This window comes from Lissotriton helveticus, chromosome 3_1, assembly GCF_964261635.1.
Source record: "Lissotriton helveticus chromosome 3_1, aLisHel1.1, whole genome shotgun sequence".
In the NCBI taxonomy this organism is placed as follows: domain Eukaryota; kingdom Metazoa; phylum Chordata; class Amphibia; order Caudata; family Salamandridae; genus Lissotriton; species Lissotriton helveticus.
The window spans coordinates 1,557,739,589-1,557,766,119 of NC_136061.1; the positions used below are offsets into that span (position 1 = coordinate 1,557,739,589).

Genomic DNA, 26,531 nt, shown 5'->3' on the forward strand with positions numbered 1-26,531 from the left:
CTCCTGAGCTAATCGAATTCAGAAGTTTGATCGTTTCGTGTATCTCTAAGGGTGTAAATTGTTCTAAAACTGGAAGAGGGCAGGGGCTGTCCAGTCCGTCCATATACGGCCGCACTTGTGCCCTTTTGTCAGCTTGGGTGAACGAGGAGAAGATGATTTCTACTTTTTGTTTAAAAAAGTCGGCCAATTTATCACAGAGTACAGGATTGCTCTGGGTCTTGGGGACGTTAGGGGTGGCAAGTTTTATAATAGTTTAAAACGTAATTTCGAGTTGGATTTGGCTAATGCTATTTGCATTGTGAAAAACATTATTTTGGCTTCTAGTAGTAACTGTTTATAGATGGTAATGCTGTGTTTATACATTTCCTTGTCAGCACAAGCATACCTTTTCCGCCAAGCCCGTGCTAATTGCTTACAGGCCAATTGTCTGAGGGTTGAGCCCGTTTGGGGGTCCACTTTTTTGGGGGGGCTAAGTAGTAGCAGGTTCTGCGTAGCCATTGTGTGTAGGCTGATGTGGCCTCTTCCACTCCCAGAGGGAGAGAGTGCATTGAGAGCCTCAGGGTATCTCCTAATTTCTTAGTGTCCACTCTTCCCCAGGCCCTTGTCGCTATCTCCTGGGTTGGCTTCACACTGGCTAAATGGCCCCATGACTCTTCAATTCAAATTGAATAGCACATTGATCAGACCACAGAAGAGGGAGTACTGAAGTGCACACTAGGTCTTGGTTATTAGAATATATCCCATCCAGGGTGTGCCCTCTTTCATGGGTCGGGACCTTTACCAACTGCTTGAGATCTCCAGCACCCATAATTTGCTCCAGTCGAGAAGTATCTGGATCCAAGGGGGCCTCCAGATGGAAATTAAAATCTCCCAGCTTCGTGTAGGAGTCTAGAAATAGCCCTTCCTCAAGCAAGGTGCCCAATATGTCCAGAAATCTGCTTTTAGGGCCAGGTGGACGGTAAAGCAGTATACCTTTGAAGGTACTATAATGTGCAGTATGAATACTAAAAGCTAAAGCCTCACAAGAAGTATTGGAGGTGGTTTGGAAAATAGGTTCAACTGAATCATGGTAGATAACTGCCAGCCCTCCCCCTTTTTTGTGTGGCCTTTCCAGTGTGTAGCAATAAAAACCTGGAGAAGTTGCCTTCCCTAAATCTGGTCCAGAAGCACTATCTGTCCATGACTCTGTATAGAAGGCCAACTTAATCTCATATTCCTCCAGTAGTAGCGCACATTCTTTACTATGTTTAATTAATGATCTGGCATTTAATAAAATGCATTTTAAAGGACCTGCATCAGCTGCATTTGTCTTCTTAGCTGGTCTGACACCTGGACCAGTGGCTGGCAGGTCAAGGACATGGGATAGGTATAGCCGGCATCTGGGGCATGTGCTTTCCATGCCGTTGTCTGTGGCCTTTAGGGGAATATGAGGGCAGCTACGTGTTCCCTTTCCAGGATTCAGCCTACATAGCTCTTCTTTGGTGTAACTCATGATATCTGAGGATAAATGACCAGGGGGACTAGCCCTGAGCTCTGTCCGAGAGCAGGCGGGCGCAGACGGGCTCGGCTTAGGCGCGCCAGCTGCGTGCCCGCTGCGGCGTCCGTGTGCTGTTTAAGGAGCCTAGCGTCCAACCACTAGACCGCTACCAGTCAAAAATGGCGGCCCGTCGGTTTTTATCACCTCTCTCCCTTCACCTTGTGCAAATTACAATTCAAGCAGCACTTTTAGCAGCAACAGGTAAGAGGTCCCATGAGGCTTGGGAAGGCAGCAGCCCCTACGTCATCACAGAATGTGATGGGGTTAGTGAGACTGCTGACCCCACCGACTCTGTGATGAAGTGTCACTGATGGACACGACCCTGGGCGCTTCAGGGCTCAAAACTGAAGTGCCCAGGTGCGAGGAAATGAGTGACGCTACCCCTCATCATGAGGAGGAGTGTCTCAAGGAACTTTGCTGAGCTGAGGAGATCACGCCCACAGGAGCTGTGACATCCTCAGCCAAGTTCAGCTCAGGCAATCAGGAGCCTGCGCATTTAGCGCAGGTCTACTTCCCGGCTGACTGACCTGAAAATGAACAGTGTCTGTCAGGACGACCTTCGTTCAGCCTGCCAGACACTGTTTGTGAGGGGCAAAAGGTGAGGGGGCGTGGGCCCTCAGCCCCAATGGACCAGCCGCGTCTCCACCCAGCAGCGGATCCTCCATTATGGTGGAGGAGCGTCGCCCCCTGCCAGAAGAGGAACACTTAAAAAATAAAATGATAATAAAACTGTTTTATTATAAAAAAAATCTTCACAAGCTGAGTCTTGGGGGCGGGCCATCCTGATGACAGCACTGAAGCAAGCATGGAGGAGGAGTGGTGGGCACTGATGAAAGTGCGCATGTCGGTTTGGCCGGCTGTCTTAGGACGGCCTAACCACCAAGCACACTGTGATCTCTCCTACCCGAGCTGCGTTGCTGGTCGGGGAACAGCAGACACAGGCTCCCAGTCCCTGTGGGAGAGTAAAAACAGTCTGATCAGGCCAATTCCGGCGCTTCTTTCATGCTGGGTAATAGTATTACCAGCATGAGAGCAGCATCTGGACTGGCCGTAGGGGAGCCTGGGAGCCTTAGCCTGTATACTAGCAGTAGAGCCAGAGGAGCAGAAGAGCGGCGAGGCAGTGTAAGTTCTTTTTGTTTGCTTGTTTTGTTATTGGTCTCCCACGCTGCCCTACCACTTTCCCCTGGTAGCATCAGCTCCTGGAACCATCACAGGAATTCTGTACTGACTGATCTCCCAAGTACAACCATACCGCCTAAAAAGTAGAGACAAATAAAAAGTATAAAACAATAGCAGCACTCTACTGTTCATCCGGGCAGCATTGCTTCTGTTACCACCGGGTTTTAATTGAAAGGCGATCTATCGACCTTATATTATGCAGCCAGGGTGTTAATGTCAAGTGGACGAAGGGGTTGTAAAAAACACAGATATTTTTCTTCGAAGATTGACAATTTCTCAAAGCAAAGTCAATTTGTTAGACTTTGTTCCATGTAGGAGCAGCTACTCATTGATTTAAGGAATTTTCCTTTTCCTTTTAACCATTTGAAAAAACCCGGAATTTTCTTTTCATTGCTTTTTGTTAAACTACACATTTTTTGCCCAAATGTTTTATTATATGCATTGTTTTTGGCATACTATAGAATCAATCTAGAGTACTATAACTGACAACAATTTTAAGTGCACATTTTACTGTATTTTTTTATTTTTTATATTTTCGCACATTTGCTCCTGTTGTTGTTCAGAGTGTACAGAAGTCAGACGCATTTTGGTTTCCACCACATAAAAATAAATACCTATGCAGCACATGTAACATTTACCTTTGATTTAGTGCTATTGTCTTCGGTTTGTGGTTAAAGGAAACCTGTTCTTTCTGGAATAAGAAAAAAATCTTAATTAACAAACTGATGTTTTTTTTTCAATAAACATGTGGACGAGAAAGCTTTATGCAGTCAAAAAGATTTGTCAGCTGAACAGAAGTAGGTAAGTTGAGGTTGTTTTACGAAACTCAACTGTGTAGAGTCTATCAAAACATCCTCAACGTGGCTACACATTTAATAACTATACAAGTCTTCTGGTCAGAGACTTATACATGAGGAATGGTGGACACTGTTGTTGCAAATTAAAAATCTGACTGGTTACGAAAGGCACAGTGGACTTCTGTTTTGATCTGTGTTCTTACCCTATTTACAATTTTCTGCATGAAGTGGAGGTGTAGGGACCCCATGCATGTTCTTGAACAAGTACTGAAAATGCCAATAGGTGTGGCTTATAGCTGTAAGCCTATTTTCACTCATTGGCGAGTATAGGCTTTCTATAACTCACCATGCAGGCATTCTGTCACTCATTCCTGGACTCATGCATCAATCTATCCCTCCATCCACTGGCTCATTCTTACATGTATCCACTGACGTATCCACTATAGAACTCACACATAAATTCAACAATCACAAGCAAAATAAATGAAAAGCATAAAAGTAGAAAGAAGAAACTGTGAGATTGCATGTAACACAATCAATCAATCAATCATGCCATTTGTATAGCGCACTACTCACCCGGGAGGGTCTCAAGGCGCTTGGGGGGAGGGGTATGCTACTGCTCGAACAGCCAGGTCTTGAGTTGTTTCCTGAAGGCGAGATGGTCCTGGGTCAGCCGAAGGTGGATGGGGAGGGAGTTCCAAGTCTTGGCAGCCAGGTAAGAGAAGGATCTTCCTCCGGCGGTGGCTCTTCGGATGCGTGGTACGGCTGCGAGGGCGAGGCTGGTGGACCGGAGCTGGCGGGTGGGCGTGTAGAAGGTCAGGCGGTCGTTGAGGTACTTGGGGCCCAGGTCGTGGAGAGACTTGTGTGCGTGGGTGAGGAGCCGGAACGTGATCCTCTTGTCGACGGGGAGCCAGTGCAGGTTCCTCAGGTGGCTGGAGATGTGGCTGCGTCGGGGCACATCCAGGATGAGTCGGGCGGAGGCGTTCTGGATGCGCTGGAGTCTTTTCTGTAGCTTGGCTGGGGTTCCGGCGTAGAGGGCGTTTCCGTAGTCCAGTCGGCTGGTGACGAGTGCCTGGGTGACAGTCTTCCTGGTCTCGGTCGGGATCCAGCGGAAGATCTTGCGAAGCATACGCAGGGTGTTGAAACACGATGAGGAGACGGCGTTGACTTGTCTGGTCATCGAGAGGGAGGGGTCCAGGATGAAGCCCAGGTTGCGTGCGTGGTCGGTTGGCTTGGGTGCGGTGCCCAGGGCTGGGGGCCACCAGGAGTCGTCCCAGGCGGAGGGCGAAGATCCCAGGATGAGGACTTCCGTCTTGTCCGAGTTCAGTTTCAGGAGGCTGTCCTTTCATCCCTTCGTGTAGGCAGGTTCTGACGGTGTCGGGGTCTCTGGTGAGGGAGAGGATCAGCTGGGTGTCGTCGGCGTAAGAGATGATGTTGAGGTTGTGCTGGCGTGCGATGGCTGCGAGAGGTTTCATGTAGATGTTGAAGAGGGTGGGGCTGAGTGAAGATCCTTGCGGGACGCCGCAGATGACTTCGGTGGCCTCGGAGCGAAACGGGGGGAGGCGGACTCTTTGTGTTCTTCCGGCGAGGAACGAGATGATCCACTCCAGTGCCTTCTCTTGGATACCGATGTTGCTGAGGCGCTGGACTAGGGTGCGGTGGCAGACCGTGTCGAACGCAGCGGAGAGGTCCAGGAGGATGAGGGCCACTGTTTCCCCCTTGTCGAGCAGGGTCCGGATGTCGTCGGTGGCTGCGATGAGGGCGGTCTCGGTGCTGTGGTTGGCTCTGAAGCCGGACTGCGAGGGGTCGAGGGATCCGTTCGTCTCGAGGAAGGCGATCAGCTGTCTGTTGACGATCTTCTCAATGACTTTAGCAGGAAAAGGGAGGAGCAAGATGGGGCGGAAGTTTTTGAGATCGGTGGGGTCCGCTGTAGGTTTCTTCAGGAGGGCGCTGATCTCGGCGTGCTTCCAGCTCTCCGGGAAGGTGGCGGTGTTGAAGGAGGAGTTGATGATGTTCCGGAGTTAGGGTGCGATGGTGGAGTCGGCCTTGTTGAAGACGTGGTGTGGGCAGGGGTCGGTCGGTGATCCGGAGTGGATGGTGTTCATCGTGCGGGCTGTGTCTTCGGTGGTCACCGTGGTCCAGGTGCGAAGGGTGGCGGTGGGGGGCGTTAGTTCGACGGTTGGGTGCGTGGGTGGGGCGCCGAAGCTGTTGTGGATGTCGGCGATCTTGCGGTGGAAGAACGAGGCGAGGGAGTCACAGAGGTCTTGTGACAGAGTGATGTCGTTGGTGCCGGTGCTGGGGTTGGAGAACTCCTTGACGATAGTGAAGAGCTCTTTGCTGTCGTGGGCGTTGTTGTCCAGTCGTTCCTTCAGGGATTTCTTCTTGGTGGTGCGGATGAGCTGGTGGTGCTTGCGGGTAGCGTGTTTGAGGGCGGTCATGTTGTCGGTGGTCCGTTCAAGGAGCCAGGCTTTCTCGAGGGTGCGGCAGGTCTTCTTGGAGTCCTTGAGGTTGTCGGTGAACCAGGATGCCTTCTTGCTTCTGGGTCCTGGGAGGGTTCTTTAGTGGCGCGAGGTCGTCGGCGCAGGCGGTCAGCCAATGTGTGAAGTTGCGGGCTGCTTCGTTGCTTCGTTGGGGTCCGTTGTGTTGGCGGGTGGGCTCTGGCTGAGGGAGGTGGTGAGCTGGTCTGCGGTGATCTTGCTCCAATTCCTGTGAGGTCCCTGTTGCGGGTGGTGGTGGGTCGTGGATCTTTTGAAGCTGAAGTGGACGCAGCTGTGGTCGGTCCAGTGGAGTCCGGTGGCGTGGCTGAAGGTGATGTACTTGCTGGAAGAGAAGACGGGATCAAGCGTGTGGCCAGCGTAGTGGGTGGGGGTGTTCACCAGTTGCTTGAGTCCGAGGTTGGCGAGGTTTTCCAGCAGGGCGGTGGTGTTGCGGTCCTTGTTGTTCTCCAGGTGGAAGTTGAGGTCCCCGAGGAGGATGTAGTCAGTGGAGGGGAGGGCGTGCGGGCTGATGAAGTCTGTGATGTCTTCGCTGAATTGTGTGCGTGGTCCCGGGGGTCTGTAGACGAGGGTGCCTCTGAGGGTCGTCTTAGGGTCGGTGTGAATCTGGAAGTGGAGATGTTCGGCTGCGGCGAAGGAGTCGTTGGCGTCGGTCGTGATGCGGATGGTGTTCCTGTGGACGATGGCGATACCACCTCCGGTCTGGTTGATGCGGTCCCTCCTGATGATCTTGTACCCGTCCGGGATGGCGATGTCGGGTGCAGAGGAGGCGTTCATCCAGGTTTCCGTGAGGAAGGCGACGTCCGGTGATGTAGCGTCGAGGAGGTTCCAGAGTTCCACGGCGTGTCTGTGGACGGAGCGGGTGTTGATCAGGATGCACTTGAGGTGGTTGCTGCTGGTGTTTGTCTTGGCGGGTGCGGGGCAGGTTCGGAGGCAGGTGAACTTGCAGGTGCAGCAGGTGAAGGGTCCGTGGGTGCGTCTCGGGGTGGCTCGGCAGCAGGCGTGGGTTCGGCCGGCATTGAGTGCGTTGAGAGTGGCGGTGTCGTAGGTCAGTCTGGTCGTCTTGCCTCGGCGGGGAGGGCCAGGGGTCCTGGCGCTGGGCGCGGTCCAGGCGCGGACGGGCGCAGACGGGCTTACCTTTGGCGCACCTTCGGCGCTCAATCGGTGCTCCCGCTGCGCGCGTCCGCTGCGCGGTCGCTCTGGGGGCGTCATAAGTAAGGAGCCGGGAGGGAGGAGCAGCTGGGTGGCGGGAGCGGGGCGGCGAATGGAATCACAGGGGGGCGGGGCAGCAGGGAGGCAGCGGCGGGAAATTCCAAGAAGCAGCGGGCAGCGGGAAATTCCCAGGAGCAGCGGGAAATTCCCAGGAGCAGCAGGCAGCGAGCGAAGGAATCTGCAGGCAGGAGGCGGCAAAGGCAGGCAGGAGCGGCAGCAGTGAGGGGGGCGACCAAGCCCTGTGGAGGGCTGAGCGGTCACACAATATCCCTCTACAGGTTTTAACAGAGTTGAATAACAATACCCCCTTTATGGCCTATTGGCTTAAACACAGTTTTGGTAATGTTTCATAAAACATATATCAGACATATGGCATCTGACATAACATTCCCTAATAAACCAATCATGCCTGAAGTCTTTAAATTGGCTTGTCATAATAATCGGCTCACCTGGCTATATTGAACATAATCTTCCCCAAAATGCAAGCATTCAGTCATGAAATCATAACATGTAAAAAATTACAGTTAGCAAAACAGTATACAACCCCTCTTATGAAGGGCCTAACAAGTATTCTAACAGTGCAAATCTTCTCCCATGGTTTGTCTGAGGAGTCACCATGGCCAAACCCCTAGTCTACTATAGCAATCTGTGAGATTACTCCATGTACAACATACCTGTCTACCAGGCTTTAGCCCAGTGTAACCACAATCAGCCCTATATTTCACAATAAATAAAATCAGGCCTGATGCCCTTGTCGTGTGTTTTCATAATGAAAAAATCTGCTTGAGGTCTCTGACATAACGTTTTCCAGTGAACTAATAAGACCTCTGGCATTCACCATTTGTTTGCCACCATAACCAGTTTGTGTATAATGTATATTGAGCAGAAGATTTCTTACGAGGAAGTTATCTGGAATACAATCATAACATTAAAAATACACACAAAATTACCATTAGCACAACAATATACAACCTATAGTAAGAGGGCCTAACAAGGATTCTCACAGTGCAAATCTTCTTCCCCCCGATTATGTCAGAGGGGGTGACCAGAATCGTTGCCTAATATGGTAATCTGCAAGATTCTGCAAAACATAATCAATTTTACAGTCTTCGACACCATGTAATAAGAATCAGTTCTTAAATAAGTAAAATATGCTTTTCACAATAAAAGTCAGGCCTACAGCTTTTGTTGGAACGTTTCATTGTAAACAGATCAGAGCTATGGCCTGTGACATATCTTTTGCCAAAGAACTAATAAAAAGTATATTCTTCATCATTGACTGGTCACCATAACCAACTAAGAATTACTGAACTGAGCACACGCTTTCCCACAGGGCAAACACAAGGAGAACAGTCATAAAATTACAAATATATATAAAATTACAGTTGACAGAAACGTTTAACAAGGAGGATCATAGTGAAAATATAATTCCCTCAGGGTTTGTCAGAGGGGGGTAAATAACACCATAGCTTGCCTACTATGGTAATCTCAGAGATTCCATGTAATAAGACACCTGCTTACAGGCTTTCACACGATGTAATAACAATTTTCCTCAAAGGCCTATTGATTTTAAGAAAAGCTTTAAACAATAAATAAAACAGGCCTACTGCCTTTGTCATAACTTTTCATAATAAACAGAGCAATCCATTAGAACTGGACATAAATGTGCTTAGTGAACCAATCAGGACTATAACCTGCTTCATTAAATTGTCACCATAACTAACCCTGGCCCACTGTATTGAGCATAAGCATTTTGCAAGCAAACCACCAGGCGTATAGTCATACAATTATAAAATGTATACAGAATTACAGTTTGCAAAGCAAGCTACAATTCCCACCCCTGAGCCGAATGTGGGTAGAGCTACTCAAGCTCATGGGAATTCTTTTTACTAAGGGGGAAGAACCTGGACCGACACTCAGCGCTGGCGTGTTCTGTGCCAGGGCGGTGTCTCACTGTAAAGTCTATTCCCTGTAGGGAGATGGGCCACCTCAACAGTTTTGGGTTCTCACCCCTCATTTGCATCAACCATCTGAGGGGACTGTGGTCTGTCTGAATCAGGATGTGAGTGCCAAACAAGTAGGCTCTTAGCTTCTTCAGTGCAAAGACCACAGCAAAAGCTTCCGTTTCAATGTCGCTCCACCTCTGTTCCCGGGGAAGTAACCTCCTGCTAATGAAAGCTACGGGTTGATCTAGGCCTTCTTTGTTCAGCTGTGAAAGCACAGCTTCCACACCATGGTCTGAGGTGACAGTCTGCACCACAAACTCCTTGGAGAAGTCAGGATCCTTGAGCACGGGCGCCGTGCACATGGATGGCGCCTTGAAAACGAAAATAAGTTAAATAAAGTGCAACAACTGCCCGAGGACGTCTTGGCACTAGCCACTTCAGCAGAAGGTAAAGAAAACATGTCTAAGAAACTAATCTAAATTTTAAAAAGACAGGTATTAAGATTACCAGACAAATTTATTTTTTAAATATTCGGGTCCTAAGCCATGCAATACTTTAAAAGCAATGCATAATGCTCTCAAATCTAAGCGCTTACGCACTGGTAGCCAGTGAAGTTGGACTAGGGCCTGAGAGGCAGATTGATGCTTAGGAATTCCTACGAACAACGGTACTGCAGCATTCTGCAGAATCTGTAACTTATTGAGTAATTGCTTCTGCAAATTCAAGTACAGGGCATTGCAGTAGTCCAACTTAAAAAAAATGAGGGTAATGACCACTAATTTCCCAAGTTCCAACTGAACAAACGGGAAAACCTTTCTCAGGATCTTTAAGGAAAAGAAGGATGAAAAGGTCACTCCATTAGTCTGCTTATCAAATGACAAATAATAGTCAAATACTATCCCCAAGTTTTTTACTTTGGGGACAGGAACAGGAAAGCTCCCCATGTTTGACTGAAACCAGTCTGTAGACCAAAAGGAGGTATTGTTGCCAAGAAGCAATGCTTGAGTTTTGCCGGAGTTTAACTATAAACAGTTATTAGTAATCCAGTAACTTATCTGTTGCATACAGCAGCGACAATTGGCAGCTGATTTCTGCTGGTTTCCGGCCACGGAGACAACGATCTGGGTGTCATCTGCATAGCTAATCACAGAAAACTCAAATGATTTGATAAGGTTGTCTAGGGGAGTAACATATAGGTTAAAAAAAGGTAGGGCTCGACAAAGAGCCCCGCGTACCCCACATGGAAGAAAGAATGGACTGGAAGAGTAAATATCCATGGCTACAAATTGCTCTTTCTCCTATAGAAAGGATTTAAGCAGCACGAGAGCTGTGCCTCTGTTCCCAGAGAATTGCTACAATCGCTCATTACCTTGTGATTGACCGTATTGAATGCGGCCGAGAGGTCTAACAAATTCAGTGAAGCAGGATTACCCTCCTCCAAGATAGCTCTCAGCTCTTCCAATGCAGATATCATAGCAGACTCGGTCATCAAAAGTATTCAAGGCATCAAAAGCGGTCTGGCATGCCCCAGTCCAGATCACCTGACCGTGGCTGCTTCCTTGATATTAGCTCTGTCAAGGGAGTAACAATGGTGCCATACCCCTTGACGAATCTGTGGTAGTACCTGGTGAGGCCTTGGGAGGATTTAACCTATATCTCGGTCTTGGGGGGTTCCCAATCCAAAATGGTGTCAACCATGGGTTGTCGGGGCGCCACCTGGCTGCTTCTGACGTGGTGTCCCAAGTACACCACAGGTTCGTACCCTACCTGGCACTTACTGGCCTGATAGTGAGGCCTGTGCTCTGTAGAGCCTTCAACACCTCTTGGAGGTGGTACAAGTGGTCCTCCCAACTAGAACTGAGGACCGCAATCTCATCTAGGTAGGCGGCACTGAAGTTCTACAAACTAGCCAGGACCTGGTTGACCAGCATCTGGAATGTAGCAGGGGTGTTCGTCAACCTAAAAGGCAAGACTCGTATCTGGTAGTGACCTTCTGGCACTGAGAACACTGACCTCTCTTGCACCCCCTTAGTCAAGGCAATCTGCCAGTACCCAGACGTTAAATCAAACAAACTGGGGAACTTGGCAGATCCCCACCAATCAATGAGCTTATCAGCTCAGGGGATGGGATGAGCCCACAGTAGTCCACGCAAAACCACAGATAAGGAGTGACACTAGATGTGACAGCCTTTGGAACCAAGGCCATTGAGCTGGAGTAAAGACTGCTGGAGGGCTCAATCACCAATAGGGCTAGTATCATGGAAACCTCTTCCTTAATGCTAGACTTCACTGTCAGTCAGCCTATAAATCTTGTGCTTCACAGGTGGACTATCCACAGTATCTATGTCATGAGTACACCAATGGTTCCAGGTTGTTTCCTAACAGACAATCTACAGGAATGGATGGGTTCACAGCTACCCTGAAAAGTCATGAGACCCCCCCCCTTAAACGGATTCTGAGCTAATTTACAAATGCGCTTGCTGTTGTCTACTTTAACTACTTGGTAAGGCACTCCAGGCAACACTTGCTCTTCAGACACCAGTTGGCACCTGACAGAAGTCACACTGGCTCCTGTGTCTCTCATAGCCTCTACCCTCTGACCACTGATGGTCACCCACTGCCTGTATTTCTTAATGTTATTAGGCATGAGGGTTCTCGGGACCATCTCACTGTCACCTAGTGAGACAAGGGTAATCTCACACCCACCTGGGACCAACTTCTCTCCAAGCACTACACTGGCCATCCCCGGTGACTGCCCACTGGTGGGGCCTGTGAGCATTTGGGACACTTGGGACTCCCTCTAAAGTACTCTGGATAGTTACAATCATGGCATGCCAGGGGTCCCTTCCCTACAGGCTTTCCTGGCAAGAATAATCTCTTCTTCTCAATGGGGGGCTGGGTATCCTTACCCTGGGAGTTATTTTGTTTTATTTTAGAGAACTCACCATTTTTACCCTTGTCCCAATCTTCTGCTGCTGGGGACTTTGCCCACCCTTGGCAGAGTCTCCCACATACAACTTCTTTTGGACCCTGGTGCGAAGCCGGCAGTCCGCCTCCTTAGTAAGCTTCCTGGGGATTGTAAGCTTGCTGTCAATCAAGTGATTCTGCAGCTCTGGAAAACAACGACTCGATACATGCTCCCATGCAATTATGTTGTACAGCTCCTGATAGTCTGTTACCTCACTGCCCTTCACCCAACCATCCAGTGCTCTGCAGTAGAAATCAACATATTCAACCCAGGTTTGTGAACCCAGAGAAAAACTCTCCATAAACTTCACTCTGTAACTCTCTGGTGTGAGACCATACCTCCTGACCAGATCTTCCTTCACGGCATGGTACCTCATCTGATGATCCTCTATTGCTAAGGTCAATAAGGAGTCCCTCCCCTCCTTGGTGAAGTGATTCCACAGACCTGCTCCCCAATCTCCGTCATGGACCCTGTATGCACTTAAAGCTACTTCATAGCCCCTAAACCACAGGTCAATGTCATTCCTCACAACATAATCCTTCTCTACATCCTTGGGTATATGTACCTTTCCTTCTGGGTGCTCTACCACTATCTGTACTGGACTTGGCCTTCAAATCAAACTCTTTTAAGGTCACTTCCTAAGCTAAAATCATTTCCCTCTCCTTTATGGCCAACTTATCCTTCTCCACAGCCAAGGCATCTTTTTCGACATCCCTCTTGAGTTTAGCCAGTTCCCACTGGAACTTCCATTGTTGCCGCCTGCCTACCAGCTCCTCTGCGGGACAGACCCGGGGACGATGCGTAAAAAATCCAGACGTTCTGTGTCGATGCGGCAAAGCAGTCGCTGTGTCGATTTCACAGCTGTGAAGCAGGTGATGTGCTGATTCTTCAGCTGCAAAGCAAGGACTGTGTCAGAGTTGGAGCGGGTGCCATGGATGTCGGTGACATGGTGCTCGGAACTCGGGCTGCAGTGATTTTTCAGCCACGTGGCAGGAGCTGCGTCGATTCTTCGGACGCACCATGGCGCTGCATCGATTTTTCAGTCACACAGCCATGTTCGTCGAGAAAATGGGCGCTAAGAGTCGATGAGTGGATTTTCTTCTTCAGATCACCAGATTCTACTTTCAAGGGCCAAGGCACTGAATTGGGCACCATCTGGCAAAGTCAGGGCTCTCAGCAGAAGAGCCCAGGCACTGGTTGGTAAAATCTTTGATGGTCCTGAGACTTCTTAGCAGAAGGCAAGCGTGCCCAAGCCCTCGGAGAACCTTGGAAGCAGGATGTAGAAAGCAAAGTCCATGCCTTTCACTCCCAGGACAGAAGTAGCAAGCAGAAGGTCAGACAACAAAGCAACAGGCAGAGTGTCAATCCCTCCTATAACATCCAACTCTTCTTCCTGGCAGAATGTCCTTTAGTCCAGAAGTGTTCTGAATTATGGTGTCATAGCTCCAGTACTTATACCAGTTTCTGCCTTTAAAGTAGGCAATCTTTAAAAGGAAAGTCTTTGTAGTGCACAAGACCCTGCCGTTCCCTGCCCTGGCTCCAGACACACTACAGTGCGGTGGAGACAGCTTTGTGTGAGGATAGGTACAATCCTATTCAGGTGTCAAAGACAACTCCTCCCACCACTCTATCTCAGGAAGGCCCATCAGCCTGGTGATGGCCCATCAGGATGTGCAAGGCACATCTCAGCTCCCTTTGTGTGACTGTCTAGAGAGAATACACAAGAGCCCAATTGTCATCCTAACCCAGACGTGGATTCTTCAGACAGGCAGAAGCATAGAAGGTTAAGCAAGAAAATTGCCACTTTATGAAACTGCCCTTTTCAAACATTCAATTTAAAAACTAACTTCACCAAAATATATACTTTTAAATTGTGAATTCAGAGATCCCAAACTCCAAATATATATCTGCTCCCAATGGGAAATTACACTTAAAAGATATTTCAAGGCAACCCCAATGTTACCCTATGTGAGAGATAGTCCTTGCAAAAGTGAACAATTGGCAGTATTTCATTATTAGGACATGTAAAACACAACAGCACATTTCCTACCTTTTAAATACACTGCACCCTGCCCATGGGGCTGTCTTGGGCCTTCCTTAGGGAGGACTTACATGTCAAAAAGGGAAGCTTTGGGCCTGGCAAGTAGGTGCACTTGCCAGGTCGAAATGGCAGTTTAAAACTGCACATACAGGCTCTGCAGTAGCAGGCCTGAGACATGTTTGCAGGGCTACTCATGTGGGTGGCACAATCAGTGCTGAAGGCCCACTAGTACCATTTGCTTTACAGGCCCTGGGCACACACGGTGCACTTTACTAGGGACTTACTAGTACATCAAATATGCCAATAATGGCTAAACCAATCACCAATACAATTTACACAGGGAGCAAATGCACTTTAGCGCTAGTCAGAAGTGGTAAAGTGCCCAGAGTCCTAAAACCAGCAAAAACAAAATGCAGCACGCAGTAAAAAACACAGGAGGTCAGAAGCAAAAAGATAGAGGGAAATTACGCCAAAGATGCCAAGTCTAACATCCACTTTAAGAAACTAAAAAGGATTCTCACTGAGCAAGTCTTCTACCCCAGAGTTTGTTCAAGGGGGTTATGGACACCAAAATCCTTGTCTACTATATAAATCTATGAGGTTCCAAGTAAAATTCTATGAGGTTCCAAGTAAAATAATACCTGTTTACTGGCTACAGTATAGTGTAATAACAATGCACTCATAATTGCCTACTAATTTTAACTAATGAATTTCACTATATGTATGTCAGACCTACTGCTTTGGTCATACCTTTTCAAAATGAACAGATCAGGCCTATAGCATTGATCACTGGCCTGCACTGTTACTAAATAAGTCCTCTGTTTAAAGCATAAGCTTTTCTACAGTGCACAAAGTGCAACATAACAATTTTTTCAGTGGAAGCACACAACGCCTGCCCAAACAAATGCTGTGGGTGGAGCCAAGGTCCCTCTATCGGTAGTGCTTCTTCAAACTTTTTTTCTGCTGACTCCATACAGCCAGATGACAGCTGCACTCTCACGTCAGTCCTAAAAACAAGGCAAACTCGTGTTCTACACTAGAGTTAGAATATACAAAATCAAATCTTCACTGACATTAATTGGTGAAATTCATTAGTTTGCTATTTCTTGAAATTAGGCATCTTATTTTTTCCACTTGCATCTCATGCTTTTCCAAAACCGGTCCCAGGATGCTTGTTTCTTTGTCCAGGGAGGACCTGGCTTGGCAGTTCGGGCTGGACTGTTCCCATGGGGAGCAGGGTCAAGACTCATTTCCAAATGGCTGGGTCCAAACTGGAATGGCATCGTGAGCAAAAAACTATGGATTTAGACCCAGATCTCTGCACTGGGGTGTATGTTTGACATTGTTCAGCATTCCGTCCATCAATTGTTTTTTTGCATTTCTTGAAATTAGACATTTTATTTTTCCCTTTTACATCTCATGCTTTTCTTTGAGAGGAAATACATTTCAAGCCATTCTGTGGGTATCTTATTTCACCAAAACAAGAAACAAGAACTCCTATGATTGTCTCACATATTTTTCTGGACTAAACATCTTCAAAAGCATACAATGGTGTCATTTTTGTGTGCAATCAGTTTAAAATTATTTCTTATTTTTAACGTTCTCTTTTCCCCTTTTGTCCCCCCACCACACCCAAATTTCAATTCTGAAACTGGGAGAAATTTCCATGGAATGTGATGCAATTTTTGGAAGCGGAATTCTGCATATTCAAACTCCCTCTAGTGCCACTTCGAGTTGTAAAATATATAATTTCTTGTATACCACAATAAGCAGGAATCTACTACATAAATGGGGATCCTTGCTCCAATGTGCTCACTTTGGAGAAATACCAAATGCAGATAGAGAATCTCAGTAAACGGCCTCCAACTGGGATATTCTTCTACCTAGCATCAGAGTCAAGGACAGCCACCTTTGATCCCAGCATTTTCTGAATGCGGTTGGTGAGGCTTTGATAGGATAAGCATTGGCAAAGCCAATAGGTCTCGCTATTTTTGAAGAAGCAGCAATGTTCATATTTTTATACAATTCCAAAGGCGACACGGCAAATATTGTACATTTTTGAAAAAATACTAAGTTGGTGCCATTGTTCTGGTGAACATTTTAACTATTTGAACAAAACAAAATTGTAGGCTTTACATGTTATCATGACAGCAAACTAAACCAAATACCTGCACAAACGCAACTACTGAATGGCCCATGATTTCATTTTATGACAGGCGTAGGCATTCAAATATCTCGACGTACAGCCATATACCAGCAATTAGATATTAATTTGTCATTGCACTAGCATAGTAAATATATCAAATAATGCATACTGGATACAGCTACACACCATGTTGCTTCTGCAGTTTAATAAAAGGACTACTTGAGGTAACCATCCTCAAATTGCGATGGCCTTGGTGGACAGCCCCCCCAAGCAATGGCAAAACATGAGAAAGACATGAACGCCAGCGGCTAAAGATGTCTGAGCCAAGGCACTCTTTTAGTCGGATAGTAGACAGGCGCTCTTGCAACATAACACTAAAGCAGTCTGTAGCTAGGGCTAAAATGGGAGGGACTGGTCACTTATGTTTGCTGAAATGCACTCTCATTTATTTTTCTAAGATATGCTTACATCTTTGGAAATCACTGAATTAGCTTTATTGACGACTGGGCTATATTTGCTGCCTCTGTTATGTCTCATGGTTTGTAATGTAGATATGCCCAAGGTTGTTGCAGCATTTGTCTTAAAACTAAATCATTTAAAACAGGATTGTCAAATACAATGCAAATGATGGGTGTCCAAAGTAGAAATTAACTGTCCTGGGATGGTTGGCTTTTCTCAAAAAGTAGGGCAACTGTTTTTCTAAAATTAAAAAAAGGTTTGGGCACGTTGTGCCCCTCCTATCCTGCCCACTTCAACCACTGTCTAAATTCCGATGCCAGAACAACAAGAGCTTGCATAGAGATCAGAATTACAAGCTGTGTGAGGATTATCACGCCAGTTTTACCCAGTTACATTCCGGCAGGTCAAACCTGGCGCAATTCATTGGAGGTAAAAGGCCAGGAAAAAAGGCAAAACATGCAGAGTTAGAATTAGGTGTGTTAAAAACTGATTCTTCAGGTTATGCGCGTTTTCAAGCTAAAGATCAGAATAGGAGTAATTCACCATATGTGGGATGCAGCTATACGTGTCCCCGATATAAAAGTAAGCTGAATAAAATGCTTCTGATAATATTTTCTCGTCAGACCTTGATTCATTTTTCTTTATGAGTAACCTGTATCCGGCGGGCTGTTTACAACTCCATCTTTGGACAGGTCTTTTATTTCGAATCCTAAAAACCCAGTGGCATAACACAGGCTCCCATTGCCCCTGAGGAGCGGGGGGCCCAAGCTCCAGGGCTCCTCAGCACAGTACTCTGGCCAGAGAGCTCCCGATTGAGTCTGGAGGGGGTCCTTCCACGTACTTTGCAGTGGGACCCCCTCAAGTTTTGTTATGCCAGTGTAAAAACCTGCCCTACACCGTCTATTTCACCCTACATCCTCTATACCCATCCGCTGTTCCCGTTGTCCCTTCGTATTGCTGTCCACTTTTTTTTTTTAATTAATGGGTCATTGTAGACATACAAGAAGGACTACTGCAACCCTTTTAAAATAAAAGTTTACCTTTTCCAGAAAAACATATTTTTGCGGACAAAGTATTTCGTCTTATTGACTTTTCTTTGGCTTTTTTCTGGTTTCCTCAGGCTGACTTTCTTCATTGTGGAAATTTGCATAAGGTCTGAATGCCGTTGCAAATACCTCACCTTGTTGTGGTAAATACAGCACTCTATTCCACCCAGCTTCTAATGAGGGCATATGACGTTTTCATTTTTGCAGAGCAACCTCTATAACTCTTTGGTAGTCCAGTGCATTGTAAATGAGGTTCCCAATTTTATGGTGTTTTTAACATTTCCGTCCACGTGCATACATTTTTTGCCATTTTAATTGGCATTATCTATACTAAATTTGTGATAAAGTTAAGTTGCCACTCTTACATTTCCACATTTGTTAATCCAATAAACACAAACTTGTACTTCAGATGCCTGTCGGGTATTCGCATCTTAAATAATAACAATGAACGATTCATTAAAATGAACACATTGGTGTTGAAGCACAAACACTGTGCACACTAGCAGCATTTTTAAAGAAATCATAGTTCTTTTTAACCTTTACAGGCTGGCCTGATACCATGATTAATAATGAAAAGTCACACAAAGGATTTCTGTTATATCGGTTTTTAAAAATAAATTTGGAAGTGCAGTTTTCTTGTCCGCAAATCTCCATCTCAAATGGGACATGCAGATGGGAGGTCCAGGCTGCCAGTGCTACTGCTTGAACCTTATAAATGTAAACAAGGCAAACTCTAGAAACAAATGAGTGTGTTCTTTAGTGTTTGTAAATGCTTTCAACTAAGTGTTCATCCCCTCACTCAGTTAAAGAAAACACAGTTGATGGTGTACCTATCATATGTTCTGATGAAGGCAGTCTCATACTACCAAAGTACCGAAAGGTCATTTTTTTGTCAGATGAACACGACTATTCAGAATTCGTGACCCTAATAGGGCAGTTATATTACAATTTGGGAAAATTACCAAATGTCACTTGGTAATTAGGGTCAATGGGCCCGATTCACAGAACTAACTTAAGACAAAATCCTACATTTACTACTTTTGGTATTCACAGAAGGCCTTTAGTAGTCTTAAATTAGGATTTTGTCTTAAATTAGGATTTTTTCCTAAATTAGGATTTTGTCCTAAATTAAGATTTTGTCTTAAATTAGAATTTGGTCTTAAATTAGGATTTTGTCCTAAATTAGGATTTTGTCTTAAATTAGGATTTTGTCTTAAATTAAACTTAAGACAGACTTATGTTAAACCTAAGTTTAACTTAAGACAAAATCCTAATTTAGGACAAAATCTTAATTTAAGACAAAATCCTAATTTAGGACAAAATCCTAACTTGAGGCAAAATCCTAATTTAGGACAAAATCCTAATTTAGGACAAAATCCTAACTTAAGACAAAATCCTAACTTAAGACAAAATCCTAATTTAGGACAAAATCCTAACCTAAGACAAAATCCTAATTTAAGACAAAATCTTAATTTAACACCACTAAATGCCTTCTGAGAATACCAAAAGTAGTAAGTTTAGGAGTTTGTCTTAAGTTAGGTCGGTGAATCGGGCCCAATGTGAACTTATCTTAAATCATGAAGTCCAGTGTACATGCTTGCCTACATATACGCACACTGGCCCCATACCTTTCATCCATGTGTTTTTGTATGATGTCACAAAATTGTTGGCCATACAGGAAAAGTTTTCAAAATCACACTGGTTGTCAAGCGTCAACCTCAGCGGCAGCACAAGTAATTAAGGTGACAAAAGCCTCACCTTGAGCCTTTCCTCCCGTTGGGTTTTCAACAGAGCGATGATTTCCTCGCGTTGTTTTGCCTAATGGGGAGAAACACAGGCCCTGATCAGTGGTCATCCAACTCACAGCCTCATCGGCAACACGGTAAAACAGTTTAGTTCAGTTCAGGGGTCTCACAAGCTCCCATTTTAGCTTAGGCTTTTGCAGAGAAACCTGGGAAGAAGCAAGTGGCTTCTTCACTATTCCAGAGGAAGAAAACCAGCATAAACTGTTAGTAGATATCAATGCATCCATGGTTTCTCTGCTTTTGTATTTATCATGGACACCTCAATTTATATCTTCTTCACTGCCATTCCAATCACATTCACTTCAGATAGACATACTTTTAATCCAACATGAACTTCACATCGACAGAACTTACATACATACATACCTTTACTTCGACTTACATTTTACATCAACATGCACTTCAAATACATAGATAGGTAAGTTTACTAAGCAAAAAAGCCCTTGTTGCACATTACACATCATGTCAATATTTCATGGGCCCCACAACTTCTATTCTAGTGGGAAAGAGTCTTATATCTACTTATGAACCCTCCCAGATGTATATATAAAAACAAATATAGGTTCTATGCTCAAGAGGCATGTCTCACATGTGTTGAGTAATAAGTACAAAAAAATGTGATTAGGAAGTGCCTCACGTAAGCAACCACCTTGGAGCGATTGGCAGGTTCTCACCAACTTGCTCACTCTCTCATCTGCACTTTCCTAAAAAGGAACGAAAACCAACACCCATAGGTGAAAAAGGAATGTGTGTGTGTGTGTTCCCTAAAATAAATTTAAGTGCACATCTAGACATATATGTTCCTTAAAGATCCCCGTCTTAAGAGGAGGAGAATCTTCCTCATCAACACATTAAAAATGAGTTTCGGAAAAGCACATTGCACTCATCTTTAATTTATAGTGCCCGTACTCATAATAAAAATAAACACATCTGGGAGAGTTCATAAGTAGACATTAGACTCTTACCCACTAGAACAGAAACTTTGGGGCACAGGAAGTATTGACATGATGTGTAATGTGAACAAGGGATTTTTTGTATAAAGTATAGTTGAGTGGAGGGCACCTTTTTTGCCTATATATCCCTCTAATGCTCCTTTTTGATTATAAAAGTTATTAGGCACCCGATTCTGCTTCATAACAAGTGTACACAGCAAGATCATAAATACAATTTGCATCTAAAAAGATAAACCCGTTTGAATGCTCTTTGCTAATTACTATAATGTGACTAATAACATTTATTGATCGTCTGAGTGGCCTGGGCTCAGACAGTATCTGGAAGCCTGCAGCTTTTCTCCAACCCAGTTGTGAACACAGCTGAGTTGGAGAAAAAGAAATGTGCATGTCTATTTGGCCGTCCTAAGACGGTCAGCCAAACTTGCAAGCGCATTTCTAAGTGCCCACTACTCCTCCCGGCCCCACCTCGCCATACATTCATGCTTAAAGCAGTGACAGAAAAATAAAATGGTGTTGTTTTATCATTTTATTTTTCTGTCCCTGGCTCTGACCAGTGGGGCAGCGCTCCTCTGCCATTATGGAGGAGCCGACCCTGTTCTGAGCGAGAAAATATTTCATGAGCCCTGCCTGCTCTTCCCTATTTAACAATGTACTCCCATAATAAAACCAAGGAAGTGAAACCTCGCACCATGTCTCAGCGGATGGACGGAGCGGACTCTTCCAACACATCTGTAATATTACGCTTTGCCAAAAGCAAAGCAAAAGCTATACTTTAGGTGGAGGCACTCTCTAGTTTAGCATTTGGAAATCAGTCTTGCTAAACCACCTCTGGGGAATTTGTCAGTGTACGACCTGTTGTGGTCGTTAAAACCCCAATAACAGTGGCCCAGTACAAGGAAACTGGGAGACGGGACTACAGAGCATATGCAGCAGGTTGGTGACTGACATTGGGGACAGTTGATATAGTTCATTAATATTGTTAGGTCTTAAGTAGGCAAGATTCAGGATATTGAATCAAATGCATCAAAGCTAGGCATTGCGTGGCACCTCTGGGGTATTCCAGTATTTTACTCCATTTGGTACCATGAAATGTCTTTCCTAGATCCAATCCCCAAGTAGCTTGTTGCCGCGAAAAAGCCCCATGAAACCCCTTTATAAATTTGCCGCTATTCCCTAAAGTGTAAAGCATCTGATATACTTTATACATAGTGGGGTCAAAAACGTGAATTCGAAACAGATCTTGCATTACCTTTGTAATACATTTATAGGTGAGGAACTGCCCCGAAGGAAGAATATAATATTTCATAAACTTTGAGATGTCTAATAATGCGCCATTGACAAAAGATTTCCTAGCACTGACTGACCCGATTCAGTCCATGACTGAATCAGACCAGAACGTATCCATTCTGACCGATTGGTGAGGCCAAGCAGAGGAATAGCTGGTGCTAAGGGTGCTTTTGGCTTATTAATCGTACAAGTTCTGTCAAGGCAGGACAGCGCAGTTCGAAACACCCTGGGGAAGTGCAAGCGAGAATGTTTGGAGGGGAACACAGAATAGTGAAATAAATATTTATTGAAGGTAATGAAGCTGATCCCAGTCCCATACAAGGATCAACCTATCAGCAATCAAGCAACCTACTGCAGCTGGGCTGCTAAATAATATTGCTCAAATCTGGGAGAGCTAGGCCACCTGCCTCAACTGGTAATTTCAAGATAGGCAGAGCCACTCTACTGCATTTCTCACCCCAAACTGAAGCAATCAGTAATTTGTCCAGGTCTCTGAAAAGGAACAAGGAATAAGTTAAGGAGGATTCGCAAAGTAATATAAGAGGTGAGGAAGCACTACCATCTTCACCACTGCAACTCACCCCATAACTGATAAGGGAAGAGAGGGCTAAAATGTAACTTGGCTGTGAATGGGCCGGACTGTTCTGTCCAGGTTGCCATCCAGCAGATCTGAGGGTGATTAATAAATATTAATTTCCATGTACCTGAATGTCACCTATACACGCCCTAGTCGAGGGTCAGTCCGACCCTTTCTGCAGGGTCACCCCCAAACTTTTTATCTTCCTCCTCCCCTTTTTGCTGAATTCAGTTTTGTTGGCATTACTACTCTGGGCACTTTACCACTGCTAACCTGTGCTGAAGTGCATGTGCTCTGTACTCTAAACATGGTAATATTGGCTTATTCCCAATTGGCATATTTAATTTACGTATAAGTCCCAAGTAAAGTGCACTATATGTGCCCAGGGCCTGGAGCACTGATTGTGCCACCAACTCCAGTAGCCATTTAAACATGTCTCAGGTCTGCCACTGCAGGGCCTGTGTGTTCAGTTGTAAACTGCCATACCGACCTGGCAAGAAAACCTACTTGCCAGGCTCAAATCTTCCTTTTTATTACAGGCAGGTCCACATACCGACAGTTTGGTGTCTGACTTTGTCATAGGAGATGACATAGACAGATGGTTTGAGGCCTATGATATTGCTTTACAGATGCAAAATGTCCCTGAGGGAGATTGAGGAGCTAGTCTGTGAAAGCATATCCCAGTGAGGGAAGGGACACTCTACTGGCTCTAGAAAGGAGTGACATGATGAGGTATTTCCCCTTGAAGAAAGGCCCTAATCAGAAGGTTTGGTGTGACCCCAGAGAAGTAGAGGAACAAGTTCAGAGAAAGTCAGAAGCTAGCCCAACAGAACTGGGTGGATCATGTGGATTCCTTTTGCAAGTCACTGGATGGCTGGGTGAAGGGCAGTGAGGTAAACGATTACCAGGGGCTGTATAATTTGTTTGCTCAAGAGCACTTGTACACTCTTTGTTTTCCAGATCTGTCACAATACCTTGTTGATAGTAAGTTGACTAACCCCGGGGAGCTTGCTAAGGAGGAAGGCCTTTGGATCATTGCCAGGGTCCAAAGGAAAGTACCTTGGAGTGATCCCAAGAAGGGTGGATCAGGCTCCTCCCAGCAGAGTTTGAGGGAGGTCAAGTGAGACACATACATGTCCCAGGGTAAGGGGGGGAAGGGTTCTCAAGCCCCTTCTGAGAAACAGACTGTCCCATTTCCAACCCAGCTGCTTTGATTATTCCCAGCTAGGACACAAGCAGGGGGACTCTGTCTGTCATAAGAAACCACCAACTGGTAGTCCCCTGGTGCAGGTTGTAGAGCATGTTGTGATCTTCCTTAGTAGGGAGGGGCACTCAGGTGGTGAGTTGGTGATCCCTGAGGATGGGAGTCATCACTTCCACCAGGTGACAGTGAATGAGATGGGGTTGGGAGGTGACCAAGAGGAGGGTTATAGTTAGTCCCCAGATGCGCATAGATCGCATTCTGGAGAATGAGTTGCCTTGGTGTCAGGGGAACTGGGAGGGGCGGCTGCCACAGGTGCCCTAGCAGTTCAGTTTGCTGGGCGTAGCATTCTCAAGCAGAGGGTAAAGGACACCAGAGGGAGGAACAGAGTGAGGGAGAACCAAGCCCTGTCTCCTGTTCAGTCTCAGGGTGCAGACCCTGGGCTGAATGACCAGTCTCAGGATGCCACCCGTGGAATGGTGAGAGGTGAAGTGGAAAAAGGGTGCAAAGCACCTAGGGCTACTGCCCCCTACTTTGAGAAACCACAGAGGTTAGAGACCCTTGGATGGCCTGGGGTCTGGCTCTGGAAAATGACAGCTGTCAGTGGCCTCTGTTTATTGTGTCCGTGTGGACAAAATTGTCCCTGTATTGGGGACAGTATGCCGACCCAAGGGATGGAATTGGCAACATCACTTCGTTGCCCATGGTGGTACTGTCTGCCTACTGGGGTGCATCTGTGAGCAAAGTAGGGTTAGGAGATTCACAGATGGGATCCGCAGATGAGGAGAAGAGTTCCCATGGGTCCGTTCAGTGGTTCAGGAGAGTATAAACAGAGGGATTCAAATGAGTTCAGTGAGGCACAGAACTGACAAGTGCTCCTGCAGTAGTGGGCCACTGTTCAAGTTCTATCACCCTAAGCAGGAAAGTCCATCAAGGTATTGAATAGTCTGCCCTGTAATTAGGTTGGAGGGGGGTTGTGTTGGACCTGGCCCTTCCGGCAGGGTCACCCCCAAAACTTTTTGCCTTTCTCTCCCCTTTTTGCTGAATTTGGTTTTCTTGGCTTTACTACTCTGGGCACTTTAACACTGCTAACCTGTGCTAAAGTGCATGTGCTCTGTATTCTAAACCTGGTAATATTGACTTATCCCCAATTGGCATATTTAATTTGCTTAGAAGTCCCTACCAAAGTGCACTATATGTGCCCAGGGCCTGTACATTAAATGCTATTAGTGGGCTTGCAGCACTGCTTGCTGCCATCCATTTCAGTAGCGCTTTTAACATGTTGCAGGCCTGCCACTGCAGAGCCTGTTTTCACTTTTAAATGCCATTTCGACCTGGCAAGTTAACCTACTTGCCTGGCCCAACCCTTCCTTTTTATTACATAAAAACACCCCTAAGGTAAGCCCTAGACAACCGTGAGGGCAGGGTGCAGTGTATTTAAAATGTAGGGCATGTACTTTTCAGTTTTAAATGCCCTAGTATTAAAATATTTTTTAATTCGTTTTTCAGTAGTGCAAGGCCTATCTCTCCAAAAATGTAACATTTGGATTACCTTGTTACATTTTATAAGTGCAATTTAAAATTGGGAAATTATAGACATTTGAAGTTTGGTGTCTTTGGACTTACAATTTAAAATACCCATTTATGGTGGAGTTTGATTTTAAGTTGCAAATCTGACAATTCCACATTTAGAAGTTGGAATTTTCTTATTTAAACCATTTGGTGCCTTCTGCCTGTCCCTGGAATACACGTCTGGGGTGGGTGAAATTTGGCTTCCTACATTTCCTCTAGACATCCACACACAAAGGCAGAGTAGGAGGGAATGAGCAGCCATCTGCATGTTGATGGGTCATCCTGAAGCAGGATGAGAAGGAGGGTCTGACACTTGCACTTGAATTGGGCTGTACCTGTCCCCCACACAAAGGGTTGCATACCCCCTGCCCTCCATAGTGAGTCCGGGGGCCCAGGGCAGGAAAGGCAGGGCCTTGTGCACTTCAAAGCATCTCCTTGAAGCCTCCCTACTTCAAAAGCCAAATTGGGTATAAATACTGGACCTCGGACATCAGGATTTAAGAACACTACTGGAACTAAAAGCATTCTGCGCGAAAGAAGAGCTACTGTGCTTTGAAAGGGATTGCAACTTCGCTAACTACTTTGCTGTGTTGGCCAGCTGCCTGCTGATTGCTGTGCTGTGGGAGGGACTATCACTTTGTTACACACCTTGCTGCGTTGGCCTGCTGCTTCTTGCCTGGGAGTGAGAAGGACTGGACCTGCTCCCTATATCCTTGAACTCAAGTTCTGCAAGGGCTTGCTGGATTGCCTCCTGTTTTGAAGTCTCAGGGCCACCAAAGACCTCATTCAATTTTGCTTCAGCTGCTGAACTCTGCGATCCAAGAGGTGCCAATTCAGTCCTGGGCCTTGAAATTGGGTTGAGCAGGTGTTTTCTATAAAAAATCAATACATTAATGACTACGCGCTGATCAGAAATGGCGTAATGTCCTTCAATGCTCACACAGCATTGCTTCTAGGACATCCATGCTCGGCTCGAAGACAACGCAGGACTCTGCTGTGAGGCTTGCCGACAACACGGTGCCTGCATCGTAAGTGGTTCGATGCTCATGTAAGACAACTGTGAGGCTTGATGACGACACATCACCTGCATCTATAGGAGTTCAACGATGACGCAAGATCCAACTACGCACCTCAACACCGACGCATCTAACCAACTATGTGGATCGGAACTGACATACCCAGTCCTTGACACTTGCAGCATCCAAGGTATTTTTTCAGCGGGCCCACATGGGTCCTGTAGCAAACCTGCCCTCCAACCCAGTCGAGCTGAACTTTAGATTACCTTGGTCCAGTGCGACCTCAAGTAACCC

General features: G+C 46.0%; 1 protein-coding gene across 2 annotated transcripts in view; it reads right to left on the reverse strand.

The window, feature by feature from the left end:
- Positions 1-26,531, reverse strand: part of HOATZ (HOATZ cilia and flagella associated protein) — a 172,734-nt gene that overhangs the window by 46,739 nt on the left and 99,464 nt on the right. For both annotated transcript variants that reach the window (XM_078683953.1, XM_078683952.1), the window contains 2 exons: positions 19,585-19,644; positions 3,355-3,407 (listed from right to left, as the gene is read on the reverse strand). In XM_078683953.1, coding sequence (XP_078540079.1) covers positions 3,355-3,407; positions 19,585-19,644 — 113 coding nt within the window. The remainder of the gene's footprint in view (positions 1-3,354; positions 3,408-19,584; positions 19,645-26,531) is intronic.